The 15,457-nt window shown below is 38.0% G+C and overlaps 2 protein-coding genes across 7 annotated transcripts; both read right to left on the bottom strand.

The window, feature by feature from the left end:
* Positions 1-867: 867 nt before the first annotated feature.
* On the bottom strand, positions 868-6,532 carry upp1 (uridine phosphorylase 1). Of its 4 annotated transcripts, XM_085365724.1 has the most exons (9): positions 4,389-4,659; positions 4,151-4,259; positions 3,922-3,964; positions 3,462-3,573; positions 3,197-3,355; positions 2,941-3,055; positions 1,546-1,755; positions 1,298-1,444; positions 868-1,213 (listed from the first exon to the last, which is right to left on the bottom strand). In XM_085365724.1, exons 3-9 carry the CDS (start codon positions 3,957-3,959, stop codon positions 1,062-1,064), a joined length of 933 nt encoding a protein of 310 aa, XP_085221850.1. In that variant the 5' UTR covers positions 3,960-3,964; positions 4,151-4,259; positions 4,389-4,659; the 3' UTR covers positions 868-1,061. The 4 variants fall into 4 exon arrangements, with proteins under 4 accessions (XP_085221850.1, XP_085221852.1, XP_085221851.1 ...); XM_085365726.1 differs by lacking the exons at positions 4,151-4,259; positions 4,389-4,659 and adding an exon at positions 6,404-6,532; XM_085365725.1 differs by having other exon boundaries at positions 4,183-4,659.
* Positions 6,533-7,056: 524 nt separating this feature from the next.
* gra (granulito) lies at positions 7,057-14,964 on the bottom strand. 3 transcript variants are annotated; one of them, XM_085365729.1, is made up of 7 exons: positions 14,901-14,964; positions 10,843-10,925; positions 10,696-10,739; positions 9,632-9,689; positions 7,947-8,053; positions 7,796-7,854; positions 7,057-7,512 (listed from the first exon to the last, which is right to left on the bottom strand). In XM_085365729.1, the coding sequence occupies exons 2-7, from the start codon at positions 10,922-10,924 to the stop codon at positions 7,485-7,487; spliced, it is 378 nt and encodes a 125-aa protein (XP_085221855.1). In that variant the 5' UTR covers position 10,925; positions 14,901-14,964; the 3' UTR covers positions 7,057-7,484. The 3 variants fall into 3 exon arrangements, with proteins under 3 accessions (XP_085221855.1, XP_085221856.1, XP_085221854.1); XM_085365730.1 differs by lacking the exon at positions 14,901-14,964 and adding an exon at positions 11,728-11,960; XM_085365728.1 differs by lacking the exon at positions 14,901-14,964 and having other exon boundaries at positions 10,843-11,120.
* Positions 14,965-15,457: the final 493 nt, after the last annotated feature.

Genomic DNA, 15,457 nt, shown 5'->3' on the forward strand with positions numbered 1-15,457 from the left:
TTGCTGATGAAAAACCTTGAGCTTTTTAACAAGTGTCCAATTTTTAACCGACTAATACTGTGTGAGCTTTTTATTACAGAAAAAGCAGCAACATGAAAAATTACTCTGACCCCTAAAAATGACAAAATACTTCCTCCCCTCAAACTTTTCTGTCTTTTCCACAAATTAACCACCGCAAAAGTGTCCTTTAATGTGGCGTTAACAGTTAATGTGACAACAACACCAGTCTACCCAAAATCTTTTAGGGAGATTATTATTATTATCATTGATAATTTACTGTTCAATCAGTACACACCAGAACACCATTTATTAATATCTTTGGCTTGTTTATTGGTCAGGATGCTGATCTTGACTTCACCAGGCTTTTCAAGAGCTGCAAATACTGACAGATCATATAACAAACTTCACATTGCATTTGTGCCGCAGTGCCTCTTACTTAAAGAATTCTTTTCTTAATATGTTGTGAAATTTCAGACTGCACAAAGCTTTACTTGCTTGCTTTATTTATGACACAAAGCAGAAATCTTTCTCAAGCGGAGTGTTGTGTTGTTGCAATTTTATATTGTGAAGAAATGCTGAGCACATATACAAAGGTCGAAGAAACTGAATACAATCTGGATGACAATAAAAATGTAAAAAAAACTCTCCACATACACAATTAAGTTTTCAATAACAAATCTAAACCTATAAAATATTTTAAAAATGTATTTTTTATAATAGGTGTAAAAAGGTCATTTTGTTATGGCACCACTGTAAGTTTAGACTTACAGGTTCAAGTTTTACGGATCTGAAACTTTACATGTCAAGTAGAATAAGACGACCTTAACTAATACACATGAACTTAACTCACTTTAAATACAAGGGTGCTACATCAATTCAAGTGTACTTAAGAGAAATACGAAATAAAACAACAGTGTAGCGGTGCATGTTTTTATAGCAGTGTATCAACTAAATCAGTGTCAAAGGATAAATAGAAGGCATCATTTAAGTCTTTTGGAGATATTTAAAGGTATGACTTCTAGACAGAAGATCATAAGAATTTACTGTATGCTTGCATTTATTTAGCTATCTTTCGCTTTGGCATTCAGCTGCTTCTTAATGTAGTAGCCGACCAGTATCTGAGGACGCTGCTGGTAACTGTGAAGAACTTCGTGAGAGCTGCGCAGCTGATCTCCCTTCAGCCGATCCAGGAGCGTGACGCAAACCACAGCCGCTTTTCACAAACAGAGATAAAAGTTTTCAGACACAAAAAAAATGCTGTCAGAAGTAAAACGATGCTGATATTGAAATTTCTTACCTCGTAGACCACTCAGTTTACACATAGCAGCAAACACTGATGACTCCATCTCTATATTACAAACTCCTGCTTCCTGAGCTTTGTTGAGGTAGTCTTGCTTGTCCTCCTCAGTGTAGGAGCAGAAAGCGCCATCCAAACGGGCTTGCCCTACACGTGTGATCAAACAGAGAAAACAGGAAGACAGTGAAAGACTGTAGATGTTGGCAAACAGTGTACTCGCTAACACATTGATGCATCAGAACTCAAACCTTCATAGAAATCCAGCGTGCACATGGTGTTGCCTACAACTGTCTTAAACTGGTTTAGCTCCTTGCTGCACTGCAGCAGGTCCTCAGCCAGGCTTTGGTCCAGATCAGTATTGCGCACCACGGTCTTCCCAAGGATCACCTGCTCAAACCTGGGCTGAAAGGTGGGATCCACAGACTGTTTGGTGACAACAACAGTGCCAGGCTCAAGTCCTGAAAGCCAAATATAGCAGGTTAGATGAAAAAGTTTTTTAAAGTGAAAATACAAATGTAAAGATTTTAGGACAAATTACTTTATAGCCCTTTCTAGAGCATATATCTTTACTATGAAGATCTGTGGTTGTAAAATTTAGTCACAGCTTCTAGAATTGAATCACCATCGTGTGCATCATGTGCTGGAAATGTTACATGTATAGACTTCAAAATCAAAGATGCAACACAGGCCAACAGCTAAATGTTCATGCAATTGCTTGTGTAAGGCCAAGGTTGTGTAAATTTCAAAGGCAGGCTTCAAAGATCAGCTGATCTCTCTTTCAAAAATCTGATAAAATGAGTTAAAACCAAGTATTTGCAATTAATTGTGAAAATGTTTTCATGAAGCAATTTGATTAAGGAACCTTAGTCTGTTTCTTGGGATAAAAATAGAAAAATATGCCCTTTTTAAAAACAAAGACTCTGTTGTCATCTCTTGCGTCATCACACGATCCATCTACTGGAAAGTACGTGCGACACAATTACAAGGGAAATTAGCATATTCTAAATAACAAACGAATTTCTAGCTTGCTAATGCTGCACATGTATTATTATATATTTACAATGACAAAAAATATATAACCCCTCAATACTGATCTTCATTTAAGTGTAACTTTAACCTAAAATGTCACAGTTTTCCAGTCTAGTGCTCAGCATTCATCACTCTTATGCTGTCTCTCATTTTTGCTTACACCATCTCTGCTTTCCCGCTAGTTGTAATACCCGATCCTTTGAGCTTTGTTAAAATGTAACTAATAACACAGAAACCTTTGCCTCGTTTTGTCTAAACTGAAAACAAATCATTAACCTAGAGACCATTTTGTTGACAGGATCATACTTTCGCTTTCAGCTATTCACCGGTAACATTTTGTAACTGCATCTTGCACAGCTGCGCACAAGAAATAAATCAGTCCCCAAACTGACAAATATTTATCAAATTAAACAAAAAACCTTATTTTGGTTGTTTATTTTACTACAATGATTTGGAAAATGGGTCTGGTATGACATGTAATTAGTCCCATGGTAACTAAGATCCTATCACAAGCTGGTCTTTAGGCTTAATCTACAAATTAATCCCAAACAGCACCCAATTCCAAAGGGTCACTTCACCTTTCCTCAACAAGAAAAGGGCCCAAATGCACATACCTACTCCACCTGATGTCCCAATGCGTATAATTGTAACATCTGTGCACTTTGCATGATAGAGGAGCTTTATTAGCTCATGCAACATTATGGCAATAGATGGGATGCCCATTCCGTGCTGCAAAAACAAGCAGAGATATACACAATTTTTAAATGACGTTCATGATATTATTATGCATTTTGGTAGATTAACAAATACAAGTTAAGAAAACGATCATGTGGAAAACAAAATAACATTGAGGATATTGTTCTTACATACACTGACAGAGAGGACAGGGCCAACTTTGTACATGGCGTAACGATCCGTCCCAGCACAGATATTTGGATACTCAGATTTGGGGTCTTCCATACCGAGCTCAGCTGCGATGTACTCAGTGAATGCTTTCATTCTCCAGGGACTCCCACCCACACAAACAAACTACAGTAAAGCACACACATAAAGATAGACATGAGAACTGCACAGACAAAAACAGGCTCAAGGCTTTAAAATAAAAATTAAAAAAGATGACTATGGGATACATTACTTTGACATCACCAAACATATCTTGTAGGCTATGAGTTTCAGTTCCTAGACTGAAGTGGTAGAGGATGTCTTCTTTCAGTGCATCCAGGTGTGGGTTGTGCACATAAACAGGGCTTTAAGAGGGGAGAAGGATAGACATGAAAGGGTCAGTTAAAACACTGAATCACACAGATCAATGAAGAGCAATGATTGTTACGTAAATATGGTGGGTAGCTAACGGGGCAGTATTACAAATATCTTATTGGTTCTGTAAAGACGGTGTTATTTAACAATAACAAAACCGTCACGACTTTCAGGGGGGGAAAGAAAGAAAAGAAAATCAATGGCCATATATCCTGTCACACCCCAGCTTCCTCATTCCAAGACGACATTGCAGTTGACGTGTGTGAAGCGGTTTTGTCGAGTAGTACCTGCGTTTTTAAACAAATATGTCGAACATTATGTTGACCGGAACTTCTCACCTGCTGCACGGAGCGCTTCCTTCGGCCTTTGAGTCCATTTTTCCTGCGAACAGCCGAATCCGAACAAAATTACTCAGTGAGCAGAATGAAAGAAACGCATAACCACACCTGGCTGCTGAGAAAGCCTGTTACTTAGAATTTCACCAACATCTAACTCAGTTCTCGAATCTGGACAATTAAGGTTTTTGGTTTTGTTTTTACATTTAAAACAGTCACCATAGGAACATACTGTCAACATGCAGATTCAGCACTATCGCGCACCGGTGTTCCAGATCTACTGGCGTTTAGATCAACTGGCGTTGGTCGAACAGATGTGTGTCAGTCTTGCGTTTCAGGAGCTCCTACCGACAAACCAGCAAAAAAACGCCAAATGTGTCATCTGTGACATTTGTGAGGTTGTCTCAAACACACTCCGTCAGTCTTGATGCTGTTGAACAACAAAATGCTTAAAAATGTGGCGAGTTCACCTGGTGATATCCTCATGCGCGACGCGATCGCGAAAACAGCAAACAAGTAACACCACGCCGATGTTGTCCACAGGACAGCAAGAGTAAACGATCGGGAGACTCTTGTCGTCGTCATCGTTCCCCTCGCACGGTTTATTCCTCCGAATTCAGCGTTTTTGCTTCACAACTACAGCGTGCAGTTTACTTTGTGCACTAACATGGAGTCGAGTCAACCAGCGCCACCTCTGGCCAAGTGCCACAGCCTACAGCCAGATCAACCTGTGACACACATCTGCACCACGTTTGAATTCGTGTCATGCACATTTGTACCTTTCAATTGTGTCTGTTTGTGCGTCATGCAAATAAACCTTTGAAAAGAATGAAATGATATCATATATTCCTTATTGGCCTACATTTGTACAAAATTCCAAATTATATACACAAAGTCATAGAAATCACCACTCCAATTGGTCATCATGATTTTGATATTCTCTTTTTCCATAACAATGAAATACACCTTGGACAAATATGACACATCAATATTTCATTAGTGTTGTAACATCACATGTCGCTAGCATAGTCTGTCTGTGTCTTTTCCCTGAAAATGAATATTTCCAGCCAATATAGGCAATTCATCAACATGGCTGGAGTTATATACAGTCTGTATAAGTGTGGTTAATCTAAAGAACATTTGTAAGGAGACGGCAGTTACTGTGAATTCACAGCAGTTACACAGTGATTAGTAATAAACAGCCAGTGAGAGTGAGTGGATATGACTGTTCCCACCACTAACACATGACCATAGCCCACTACTAGATTAACTTGTGACACATCTGCACCTGCTGCTATGATCACAGTGAGTAGAGGCTGAGTGGCTGCACTTACCCCTGGTACATCCAAATCTGCCCACAAACATGTTGAAAGATGCAATGCCAGCAATGTGGATTGTCAACACTAAAAACAATCAGTAAGCAAAGACAACAGGGATCACTTTTTTCTGTTTATTTAGCACCCACAACATTTGTAGTCGCCTTCTGCACAAGGGAAGTCCACACACACCGTGTGGTACCACTTTCCACAGAAGGTGCAATCTGCAAGATTGAATGAGATTGTCAGAGTCATTGTCTGGCTGTTTATTACTAATCACCTGCTGTACATTCACAGTAACTGCCATCTCCTTATAAATGTTTATTAGATTGACCACACTTATGCAGACTGTATATCACAACCAACTCTAACATGTTTGTTTGCAGAGGGCAGACACAGACAGACTATGCTAACGACATGTGATGTTACAACACTGGTGAAATATTAGTGTGTTCACGACATTTTTCGTATGGGCAAAAGTATTGATATCAGGATGGTGATTCTTATGTGTATGTCATTTGGCATTTTGTACAAATGTAGGCTGATAATAAATACATGATATCATTTCATTCTTTTCAAAGGTTTATTTGCATGACGCACAAACAGACACAATTGAAAGGTACAAATGTGCATGACACGAATTCAAACGTGCTGCAGATGTGTGTCACAGGTTGATCTGGCTGTAGGCTGTGGCACTTGGCCAGAGGTGGCGCTGGTTGACTCGACTCCATGTTAGTGCACAAAGTAAACAGCACGCTGTAGTTGTGAAGCAAAAACGCTGAATTCGGAGGAATAAACCGTGCGAGGGGAACGATAACGACGACAAGAGTCTCCCGATCGTTTACTCTTTGTGTCCTGTGAACAACAACGGCGTGGTGTTACTTGTTTGCTGTTTTCGCGATCGCGTCGCGCATGAGGATATCACCAGGTGAACTCGCCACATTTTTAAACATTTTGTTGTTCAACAGCATCAAGACTGACGGAGTGTGTTTGAGACAACCTCACAAGTGTCACAGGTGACACATTTGGCGTTTTTTTGCTGGTTTGTCGGTAGCAGCTCCTGAAACGCAAGTCTGCCACACATCTGTTCGACCAACGCCAGTTGATCTAAACGCCAGTAGATCTGGAACACCGGCTACAGGAAATACGGTAATGAGCTTCATCCTTACCTGAAAGATCAGCCAACGGGACTCACGAAACCAAACAAAAAATAAAAAGCAGATATAGATGTTTTGCTCTTTGCGAGGTTACTTTTCTGCTGCTGTCTTCCTCCGTTTCATTTCAGTATTAAAATCTGACTTAACGCCGAGAGCCGGCCCACAATGCCGTGACGTCGGATGAGTCACAGGGGTACTAAATGAGTCTCGTCACCCACTCACTTGTTGGCTACCGGCTTCCGGTCACGTACAGAGGTCGACGAAGTGCAGCAGATGTTCAGTTACAGCGGCGCTATTAAAGGATTTCCGCATATGTTGGGAAAAGCAGTACTTTTCCGAGTTTATTTTGTGTGAGTCAGTTTGGTCAAAATGACGAAGGTTGTACAAGAAATTAATTCATTAAGTACAGGAATCGTGGTTTTATCCTCGAATAGTGTAAAAAATACTTACATTTTATAAAATGTGCTCAACAAAATCTTTCATGTGTGATTTTCACTTCCTGTAGATTCATGTTGACCGTTAATCTTTTTTTTTTTTAATAGCAAATTTGTTGTCAAATAACAACTTTATGTAGAACACATAACAAACAGATAAAATAAAATACCATTGGTGTTCCTGTTAATATCTGCTTGACTGATGCAAGAGTCACTCCCGTTTATGCCAATTTCTTAAGCTGTTTAATGCACGGACATGCTCACCAGCTGTACAATACACAGGTGTGTCATTTGTGATGGAAACTGCTGCTGAAGCAGGTTGATAATAGCAGAGGTATAGGACAGAAAATCAAAAGCAATTTGTAGACAAATGCAAATCTTAACTCCAGAGAATTTCTAATTATGTGTAAACATAATTGGCGCCATCACTTCAGTTCAGGACTTTTATTAAAGCATCTGAAAAGTAGCCATTCAGTTTTTTTTTTTCTGTTTCAAAAAGGTGTTCACACAGTATAAATACACTACAGCACTCTCAGGGGGTTATCAAAAACCGAAATTCTTGTGAACCTCCTGCAAAATAATAAATAGGAAATAAAAAGTTAAATTAAACTGAAAGGAAGAACAGCAAACACAAACACTGCACAAGCAAGACTAATTTCTCAAGGTGAGTGAAGCCCTTCAGCCGCCCTAAAAACAAACAAAGGTGACATATTTTTATTATGGTGTTTATGTTAGCGACCTAATTTTAACAATATACCGTAAAAACTACCTTTTTTTCTAGGTTTTAACTTTAACTTAATTCCTACATATACACATTAACTGGTGTTATAAATGTCCAATGTTCAAATTATTCTTGAAGAACAATGGGTATTTCATTCAAATCATAATCTATACTCTCTACTGTTTTTCTACTGTATGAAAAAAGCATTAAAGTCAAACTGTGGTAACAAATTTACAGTATTAAACTCACATTTTATCTTTCTTGCCATTCATCCTCATTTCATAAAGCCTTAGTTGCTCAGGATCTCTCTGTGAAGATAGTATAAAAGCATTTTAAATCCAGACACTACTGATATTATTTGGACCACTTAGCAAGTAAACAACAAGAATTTTACACTTACTGCCTCACTTAACACTATTGGGTGCTCTGGCAAGAATTCTGGCTTCTTCCTGGCCTCCGGACAACTGGCCAGACCAATTAAGAAGTCCCTTGTGTAAGATATCCTGTCTGAAGATAAACATGGTATAAGAGTTCAAGTTAGGGATATCCAAAAGAATCTGGTTGCTTCTTTACCTCAAAGGTAATAAAGCTGACAAAAAATGTTTGTGATGCATTGGGATTCACCAACACTTCTGCATTGGCTAACATCAAACACAACCTCACTTAAAAGACAAACTCCTTCTAAGAAGCTTATTCAGGTGTGTGATAATTCTCTGATTACTGGATGTTAAGGCCCTCTTGTGGTCATTCCTCACAATATCAGCTTTTTGAGGAAACATTTGTGATGTCTTTGGTCCAAAATTCCTCCTTGTCACTGTTTATGAATTCAGGGTTTGATGACAGGTGTAACAGTGAAGCTGTAAAGTATAGAGGTAATGAGGGTAAATGGGTTTAAATACATGGGGTTAACCCTTCAAAGGGATGAACAGAGCACAAGCGAGGTGAAGAAGAGCATGCAGGCAAGGGGGAGTGGAGGAGGTTTGAGTGATTTGTGACAGAAGTATCGCTGCAAGAGTGAAAGGGAAGATTTGCAAGACGTTAGCGAGACCTGCTGTGATGAATGGTTTGGAGACAGTGGCTCTGACAAAAAGAGACAAGGTCGAGCTGGAAGCAGTAGAGTTGAGACACTCAGATTTTCAGTCAGAGTGACCAGAGGCCTGACTGTGAAGCAGGATATCAGATTATCCAGGTAACTTCAGAGTTAACCTTGGATTTCCCGTACTACAAAGGTGGTTTACTTCTTACTGGGGTACATTGCCATGATAACTTATAACCTGCTCTGGAGCATGTTATGTTCCAGATTAGAGACCAATCGGTATGAAATTACTGCCTAATGACCAAACAGTTCTTCACAAAACACTAATTCCAGGAAGATTCTTCAGACACCTGAGGGGAGAGTACGAGGGTCTGAAGTCTTTGAGTTTCCCTGATGACAAAATCTGATTCCTTGATATATTTTTTTTCTGCTGGCAACAAAAAACTTTAAAATAGTTTCATTGTTCTATAAGCATTAATATATGATCATAAAACAGGACCATATATTGTTGACTTCCCATCAAATTTGTTCATAGACTGAGTCTATGATTTTGTTTTTTATTTAATGTTTATGCTTGAACCCTTAAAAACCAGAAAAGCTGCAGGTGGGAGAATAAAAACTAGAACGGCCAGGAGCAGGTTATGTTTGGTTCAGAGGTTTGGTATAAAATTGTGAAGAACATTTTCAGCATTGTGATAGATTTTCTTCTGGCAGAATAAATTTTATATGTGCAAGTTATTAAACCGTAACCTTACAAAAAACACTGAACGAAGTGAAAACTGTGTCTCACTCTCATGCAAACGTATGTGTCTTAATCTGTGATTCAGAAAATATATGAAATGCACTATCTATGTGTATACTTTTTTTTAATCTCCTGCTAAGCCTCCTTGGCATTTCTGGAATTGCAGCTACTAGAATGCACACCAAAAACACTTGTTTACCACACTGACAAGCTGAAGTGCTTTCCACGCCTTGTTTATTAGCCTATGGGACAGCAAAATATATTATTTTGGAAAAAAATAATATAAGAAGAAGAAGAAAAGACTCACCTTTTTTCTGTTTATGAAGGTTGATGATCTTGAAGAACTGCTCTACACCAATATTTGTCTATCAAATACAAAATTTCAGCTTAAATATATTTTTTTAAAAAGCATGATATCATGAGTCTAAAATACTGAAGCGCCGAATAATTAAATGATTAGTTATTTGAAAGGTTAGTGTTATGTGTCATCTTTGTGTAGTGCCACCGTTCTCAAATGTTGAGGTGTGTCACAGGTTTACTCTGGTGGCATAAGGTGCTCACACAGTGGAAAAAATCATCTTAGATTAATCTTAGCCTGACAACGTCTCACCATGGCAAACAGCATCTCTACAAAACCCAGATTTGCAGTGACAAGCTAGAGCCTGATGGACAAACTATGGAAAGCCAAAGCTTAGAACATGTTCACTTTCCCATCCTTTTTTGTTGTTTGATTATGAATTACCTTCAAACAGGTGGATGCTTTTTAGTACTTTTTTTCAGTACTGTTATACATGTATCTCCATATCATATATACACTGTCAGCTTCACCTTTTTGTAACAATGTCGTTTAAACTCCTTTTTTATTAGTAGGCTTCATTTACCAAAACTATATTTTACCTTCTGTGAAAAAAGTGTAATATGTTTAGTTTATCCCAGCTTTCATAGTGCACAGCTGTAATAGAGAGGGAGACAGACATACTCACATTCATACCTACAGTCAACTTAGAATCACATATTAACCTAACGTCTTGATGCATGCTCAATCATTAAGGTAAGTAAATCCCAAAAGGTGGATTCTGTTCATCTGGACGTAGCGTTGCGTCACTCATCCAAGGGAATTCTTCAGTCTCGAGACTGAAGAATTCAATTGGATGAGTGACAAAACATTTTTCCCATTGAAAACGTAACGTCCAGATGAACAGCTATTAACCTAACCTTTGCATGTCTTTGGACTGTGGGAAGAAGCCATGCAGACACATGGAGAAGATTTAAACTCCACACAGAACTAACCTTCTTCCTATGAGTCACGAGTACTAACCACTGCATCACCATGCAACCATCTTCATAATTAGGGTTTTATTTTTTACTTGCCTCTTGATCCATCAGGACATGTGCAGCAGGATTTATTGGTGGATCTAAACAAAGTATTAAAATCCACATATGAACATTCATTACACGGGAACACATTACATTTCAAACTGGCACATTTGATCCTGTTTACTTGCACTGATGACTTACCAATGTCGGCAGGAATGCAGCGGCGCAGGGGTCTCGCTGGCTCCAGGTGCTTTTGAAGGATTCTTCTCCTTGATACCTCCATTCTGGCGTCAGTAAGGTTCAAACATGCTTTAAGCCAACTAATTTCTACAAGCCTACTAAGCAGTGCTGCATTAACAGAAGGAGACATTAGTCACTAATATATTACTTTTCAGTGTTTTAAAAAGAGGGGTTTGGAGTCCAAACCAAGGCCAAGGCTGCATATCAGGAATACTTACAACTTTTCACTATAGTGTGTAATGATTTATGACCCTATAAATTATTGATATTATTTTATTCCCATTGGTAATGACTTTATTATTTCATAATTAAGTATCTTTTTTTACAGCTACAATATTCAAATACTTCACTAAATAATTTGAGTTTATTGGTATGAAAAGTTGTAAATGTCATGCATCTACATAACAAGATGATTGCTTAGATTTTGTGAAACTAGCAAAATAAACAAAAACAAAAAAAACGTTTGTGATACAAAACCAAACTGCAATCACAGTCCCTGTTTCAGTTCAATTTATATACAGTCATGTGAGAAAATTAGGACACCCTATGAAAGCCTGTATATTTTAAAATATATTTGGCCATATGGATATTTAATGCCAATTTTAATGATACTGAGGAATCCAAATAATATCACTAAACAATTAAAAAAATAAGAAAAGCCGTTTTAAAATTTTATGTGAAATGTAATTTTAAAAGAATGCAATTTCTGGTGAGGAATAAATTAGGACACCCTCACATATTATCCCACTTAAAATGGTTAAAATCACACACAGGTGTATCACATTAGGTGCACATGCTCAGTACATCGTTAACCAGCATTTTAAAAGAACCTTGCCTTATCTATACCTCAAATTTAGTTTGGTGCTTTGCTGCAGCAGGACCTGGCCAGCTCACCATCACAGAATCCATCATGAATTCTGCTGTGTATCAGAGGGTGCTTGAAGAACATGTGAGACCATCTGTTAAAAAATTAAAGCTGAAGCGGAACTGGACACTAAAACATGACAATGACCCAAAGCATACCAGCAAATCTACCAAGGACTGGTTAAAAACTAAGAAGTGGAGAGTCCTGGAATGGCAAAGTCAAAGCCCTGATCCTAACCCCATTAAGATGCTGTGGGGTGACTTGAAACGGGCTGTACATGCCAGAAAACCCTCAAACATCTCACAGCTGAAGGAATTCTGCACTGAGGAGTGGAGCGAACCTTCTTCTGATCATGTCAGAGACTGGTAAAAAGTTACAAAAGGCGTCTCGCTGAAGTTATATGAGCCAAAGGAGGCAACACTAGTTATCAGGGGGTAGGGTTTCCTAACTTTTTCCTCCATTAAAACAAACATTTTTGGGTTTTTTGATGTTTCACAAAATGTTCATTTATACAACAACAACAATCTTTATTTATAGAGCACATTTAAAAGCCTTGGGCATACCAAAGTGCTTTACATAAAACAATAAAAAATAAAACAGTTCACACATTAACGTCAAATACATAAAGGTAACGAATTATGTTCACAGATAAAAGCCACCAATAAGAGTAAACTGCAGCACATAGGTTATAGCAAGGTAAGACTGTACCACCATGATAAAAGACACCAATAATGGAAAGATAGCAGAGAATTTAATACAATAGGTCAATAGGTCACTGCAAGCAAGCCAGCATTTAACTGGTAGAAAAGGCAAGTTTAAAAAGATATGTTTTTAGCTGTGATTTAAAAGAATGAATAGAATCAGACGCCCGGATGCCAATCGGGAGATTGTTCCACAGCTCCGGTGCAACTAGAGCAAACGATCGATCACCTCTAGATTTCAGTCGAGATCTGGGCTGAACCAACAGTAACTGTGAGGATGACCTTAAAGCCCTAGCAGGAGCATATGGGTTTAAAAGTTCCTTAAGATAGCTTGGTGCAGTGTTATTGGTAATTTTAAAAGTAAACAACAAAATTTTAAATTGAATACGATATTTGACAGGCAACCAGTGCAGATCAGCAAGGACAGGAGTAATGTGGGCAAACTTCTTGGTTTTAGTTAGAATGCGTGCTGCAGCATTCTGAACTGTCTGTAATCTATGTAAAAGGGAAGAGTGGAGACCACAATAAAGTGAATTACAGTAATCTAGCCTTGACGTTACAAAGGCGTGGATGAGCTTTTCTAGGTCTTTATACGGGATATAGTGCCTGGCCTTAGAAATAAGGCGAAGCTGGTAAAAACTAGATCTGACAACAGCAGATACTTGTTTATCAAGTGTAAATGAGCTGTCAAATAAGACACCCAGATTCCTAACAGTGTCAGAGAAAGAACTAGTGAGAAAACCAAAGGCATCCCGAAGTTTGGCACGAAGGGCATTACTACCAAAAATCATAATTTCGGTTTTCTTATCATTAAGGATAAGAGTATTTGCCAAAAGCCATTTCTTGACCTCACACATGCATTCTCGGAAGCTATTCAAAGACAGAGCAAGATCATCGTTTAGCTCAAAATAGATCTGGATATCATCCGCATAATAGTGAAAAGCAATGTGGTATTTCTCAAAGATAGCACTTAAAGGAAGCATGTACAATGAGAAAAGGGTAGGGCCTAACACAGATCCCTGGGGGACACCACAGCAAACAGGTAGAGCGAAGAAGAGGATGTGGCCAGATGTACCGAAGAGAGCCGATTGGAGAGGTAGGATTTAAACCAATCCAAGGCAGCGCCCTTAATGCCTACAGTGTGCTCTAGTCTCGCCAATAGGATGTTATGGTCAACCATGTCAAATGCCGATGAAAGATCCAATAGCACTAGGACAGAGGGGCGTCCATTGTCAGCCATTAGTAAAAGATCATTGAAAACACGAAGCAGCGCTGATTCAGTGCTGTGATGTTGTTTGAAGGCCGATTGAAATTTATCATTTATTTATGTTGTTTAATTGCAATTACGTCGCTTTCTTTTCCAGTAATACATAAAATCATGATTGGAAATTGATATGTGAACAGTTCATAATAAAGAGCTGATTAGTTAATGGGGGTGTCCCAATTTTCTCACATGACAGTACACAGTGCCAAATCACAGCAACAGTCACCCCAAGGCACTTTATATTGTACAGCAAAAAGTATTAACTCATCTGGCGTTAACTCATCCAGGTGTGAAAGTGTGTTTTGTAAGAAGTCACAGACAAGGCTGGCCAAACAACAACAACAATAATAATAATAGTAATTTTGTTTAAACAATTTTTCATTTCATCTTTGTTTAAAGAATACAACGATTAAATGCGGTGTGATATCTGTGATGAAAAGGAAGAATTACTGATAACGATAAACACAAATAGGGAAATCTCAAAGAAAAAGAAAGTATTCGCATTTTATTAGCTAAAATAGTCTGGTCAGGGTTAGACCGTTAAATATCAAACTCCTAAGGTTTAGCATACAGAGAAACAGAATAGAAAAATAATTAAATAAGAACCTTACATAAATAATAAATTCTCCGGCTTAATATACTTAAATAAAAATCGGTTTAATGTTAGTTGTTTATTTACTTATTACTTAACATGTTTCATTTAGCTTAAATTTACTACACTGGATGTAAGCTAACTTGCCAAACTTTATGAGGCTGTCAACAATAGTTGTTAAAAGCCTTTTCTAAAAATCTAAATCTCAATTTAACTGCATTAACAAAACAACTTTTGAAAACAGGTGTAACGATCCCGCTGTCCACTATAACGCGCTCATGGCACCCCCTAAAAAAATAAAATGAATCTGTGTAAAGCCTGCGCATCAAGGCAACGGCGAGCAGCTAACGTTAACATTAGCGGTTGATGTGAAGGTTCACAGTTCGCTGCGTATTTAATGGTCAGCATTGTGTGTACAGATAGGCTAAATGACGTTAAAACAACAAAACGAGAAAGAAAAATAAGACAAGTAATAGAAAAACATAACTTGGAAAACGATGCAAAAGTTTGAACTCCTATAAACATCTATTAAATCTAACTAGCAACGCTCTGCTCATTGCGCGAATTTATAGATATTGAGGTTTAAAATTTATTCACCTCTAGTTCAACGAAATTCCCTCAGCGTGGATTTCAGCCTGTTCGCCTCACCAGTGTCATGCTAGTCAAGAGGAAGAAAAAACACAAATAACACACGACTTCCGAATTTTAATTTTCAAAATAAAACTCATGCAGTCACCATCATCGATACACGTTCTACTGTTGTGAAAAGGGAGTAGTGTTGTTTCCACATTTAATCTAATTAGCAATTTTATCAATATCTGAATGTTTTTTCTGTACAAGTAGGTATTGACTATCGTTACAGCATTAAAAGGAGTGTTTTTTCTTTTTATAACTGTACGGTCTTCTGTAACAGCCGTATTTGATGTGAAGCCACACCTCGCCATTGCTTAGGCGGCTACCAGGACCCGGTACACCTCGTTGCAACATTGGATAAGTGCTTAGTGGTTGATCAACTACCGTTTATCAGTTAACTAAATGTCTTGAGAAATTTTGTATACAAAGTTATTTTAGATTGTTATACACAAGAGAAAATTAGAAATTGTCATTTTAAATGTTTACATTTTTTTAACTAATTTTTCACTAGGTTTGAGCTG

This window comes from Diplotaxodon limnothrissa, linkage group LG11 (genome assembly GCF_057381915.1).
Source record: "Diplotaxodon limnothrissa isolate DT_005_m linkage group LG11, D_limnothrissa_male_GT1.1, whole genome shotgun sequence".
NCBI lineage: Eukaryota > Metazoa > Chordata > Actinopteri > Cichliformes > Cichlidae > Diplotaxodon > Diplotaxodon limnothrissa.

Excerpts from the sequence above, each read along its gene's own strand:
- upp1 (XM_085365726.1), bottom strand. The coding sequence starts at position 3,959 with ATGGACTCAAAGGCCGAAGGAAGCGCTCCGTGCAGCAG. Across the intron at positions 3,056-3,196 it reads GCCCTGTCCTCTCTGTCAGT|CACGGAATGGGCATCCCATC; the intron begins GTATGTAAGAAC and ends TTGTTTTTGCAG. Across the intron at positions 1,214-1,297 it reads TAAACTGAGTGGTCTACGAG|CGGCTGTGGTTTGCGTCACG; the intron begins GTAAGAAATTTC and ends GTTTGTGAAAAG.
- gra (XM_085365728.1), bottom strand. The coding sequence starts at position 11,011 with ATGTCTCCTTCTGTTAATGCAGCACTGCTTAGTAGGCTTGTAGAAATT. Across the intron at positions 10,740-10,842 it reads CTGCATTCCTGCCGACATTG|ATCCACCAATAAATCCTGCT; the intron begins GTAAGTCATCAG and ends TACTTTGTTTAG. Across the intron at positions 8,054-9,631 it reads CCTTCATAAACAGAAAAAAG|ACAGGATATCTTACACAAGG; the intron begins GTGAGTCTTTTC and ends GTTTATCTTCAG.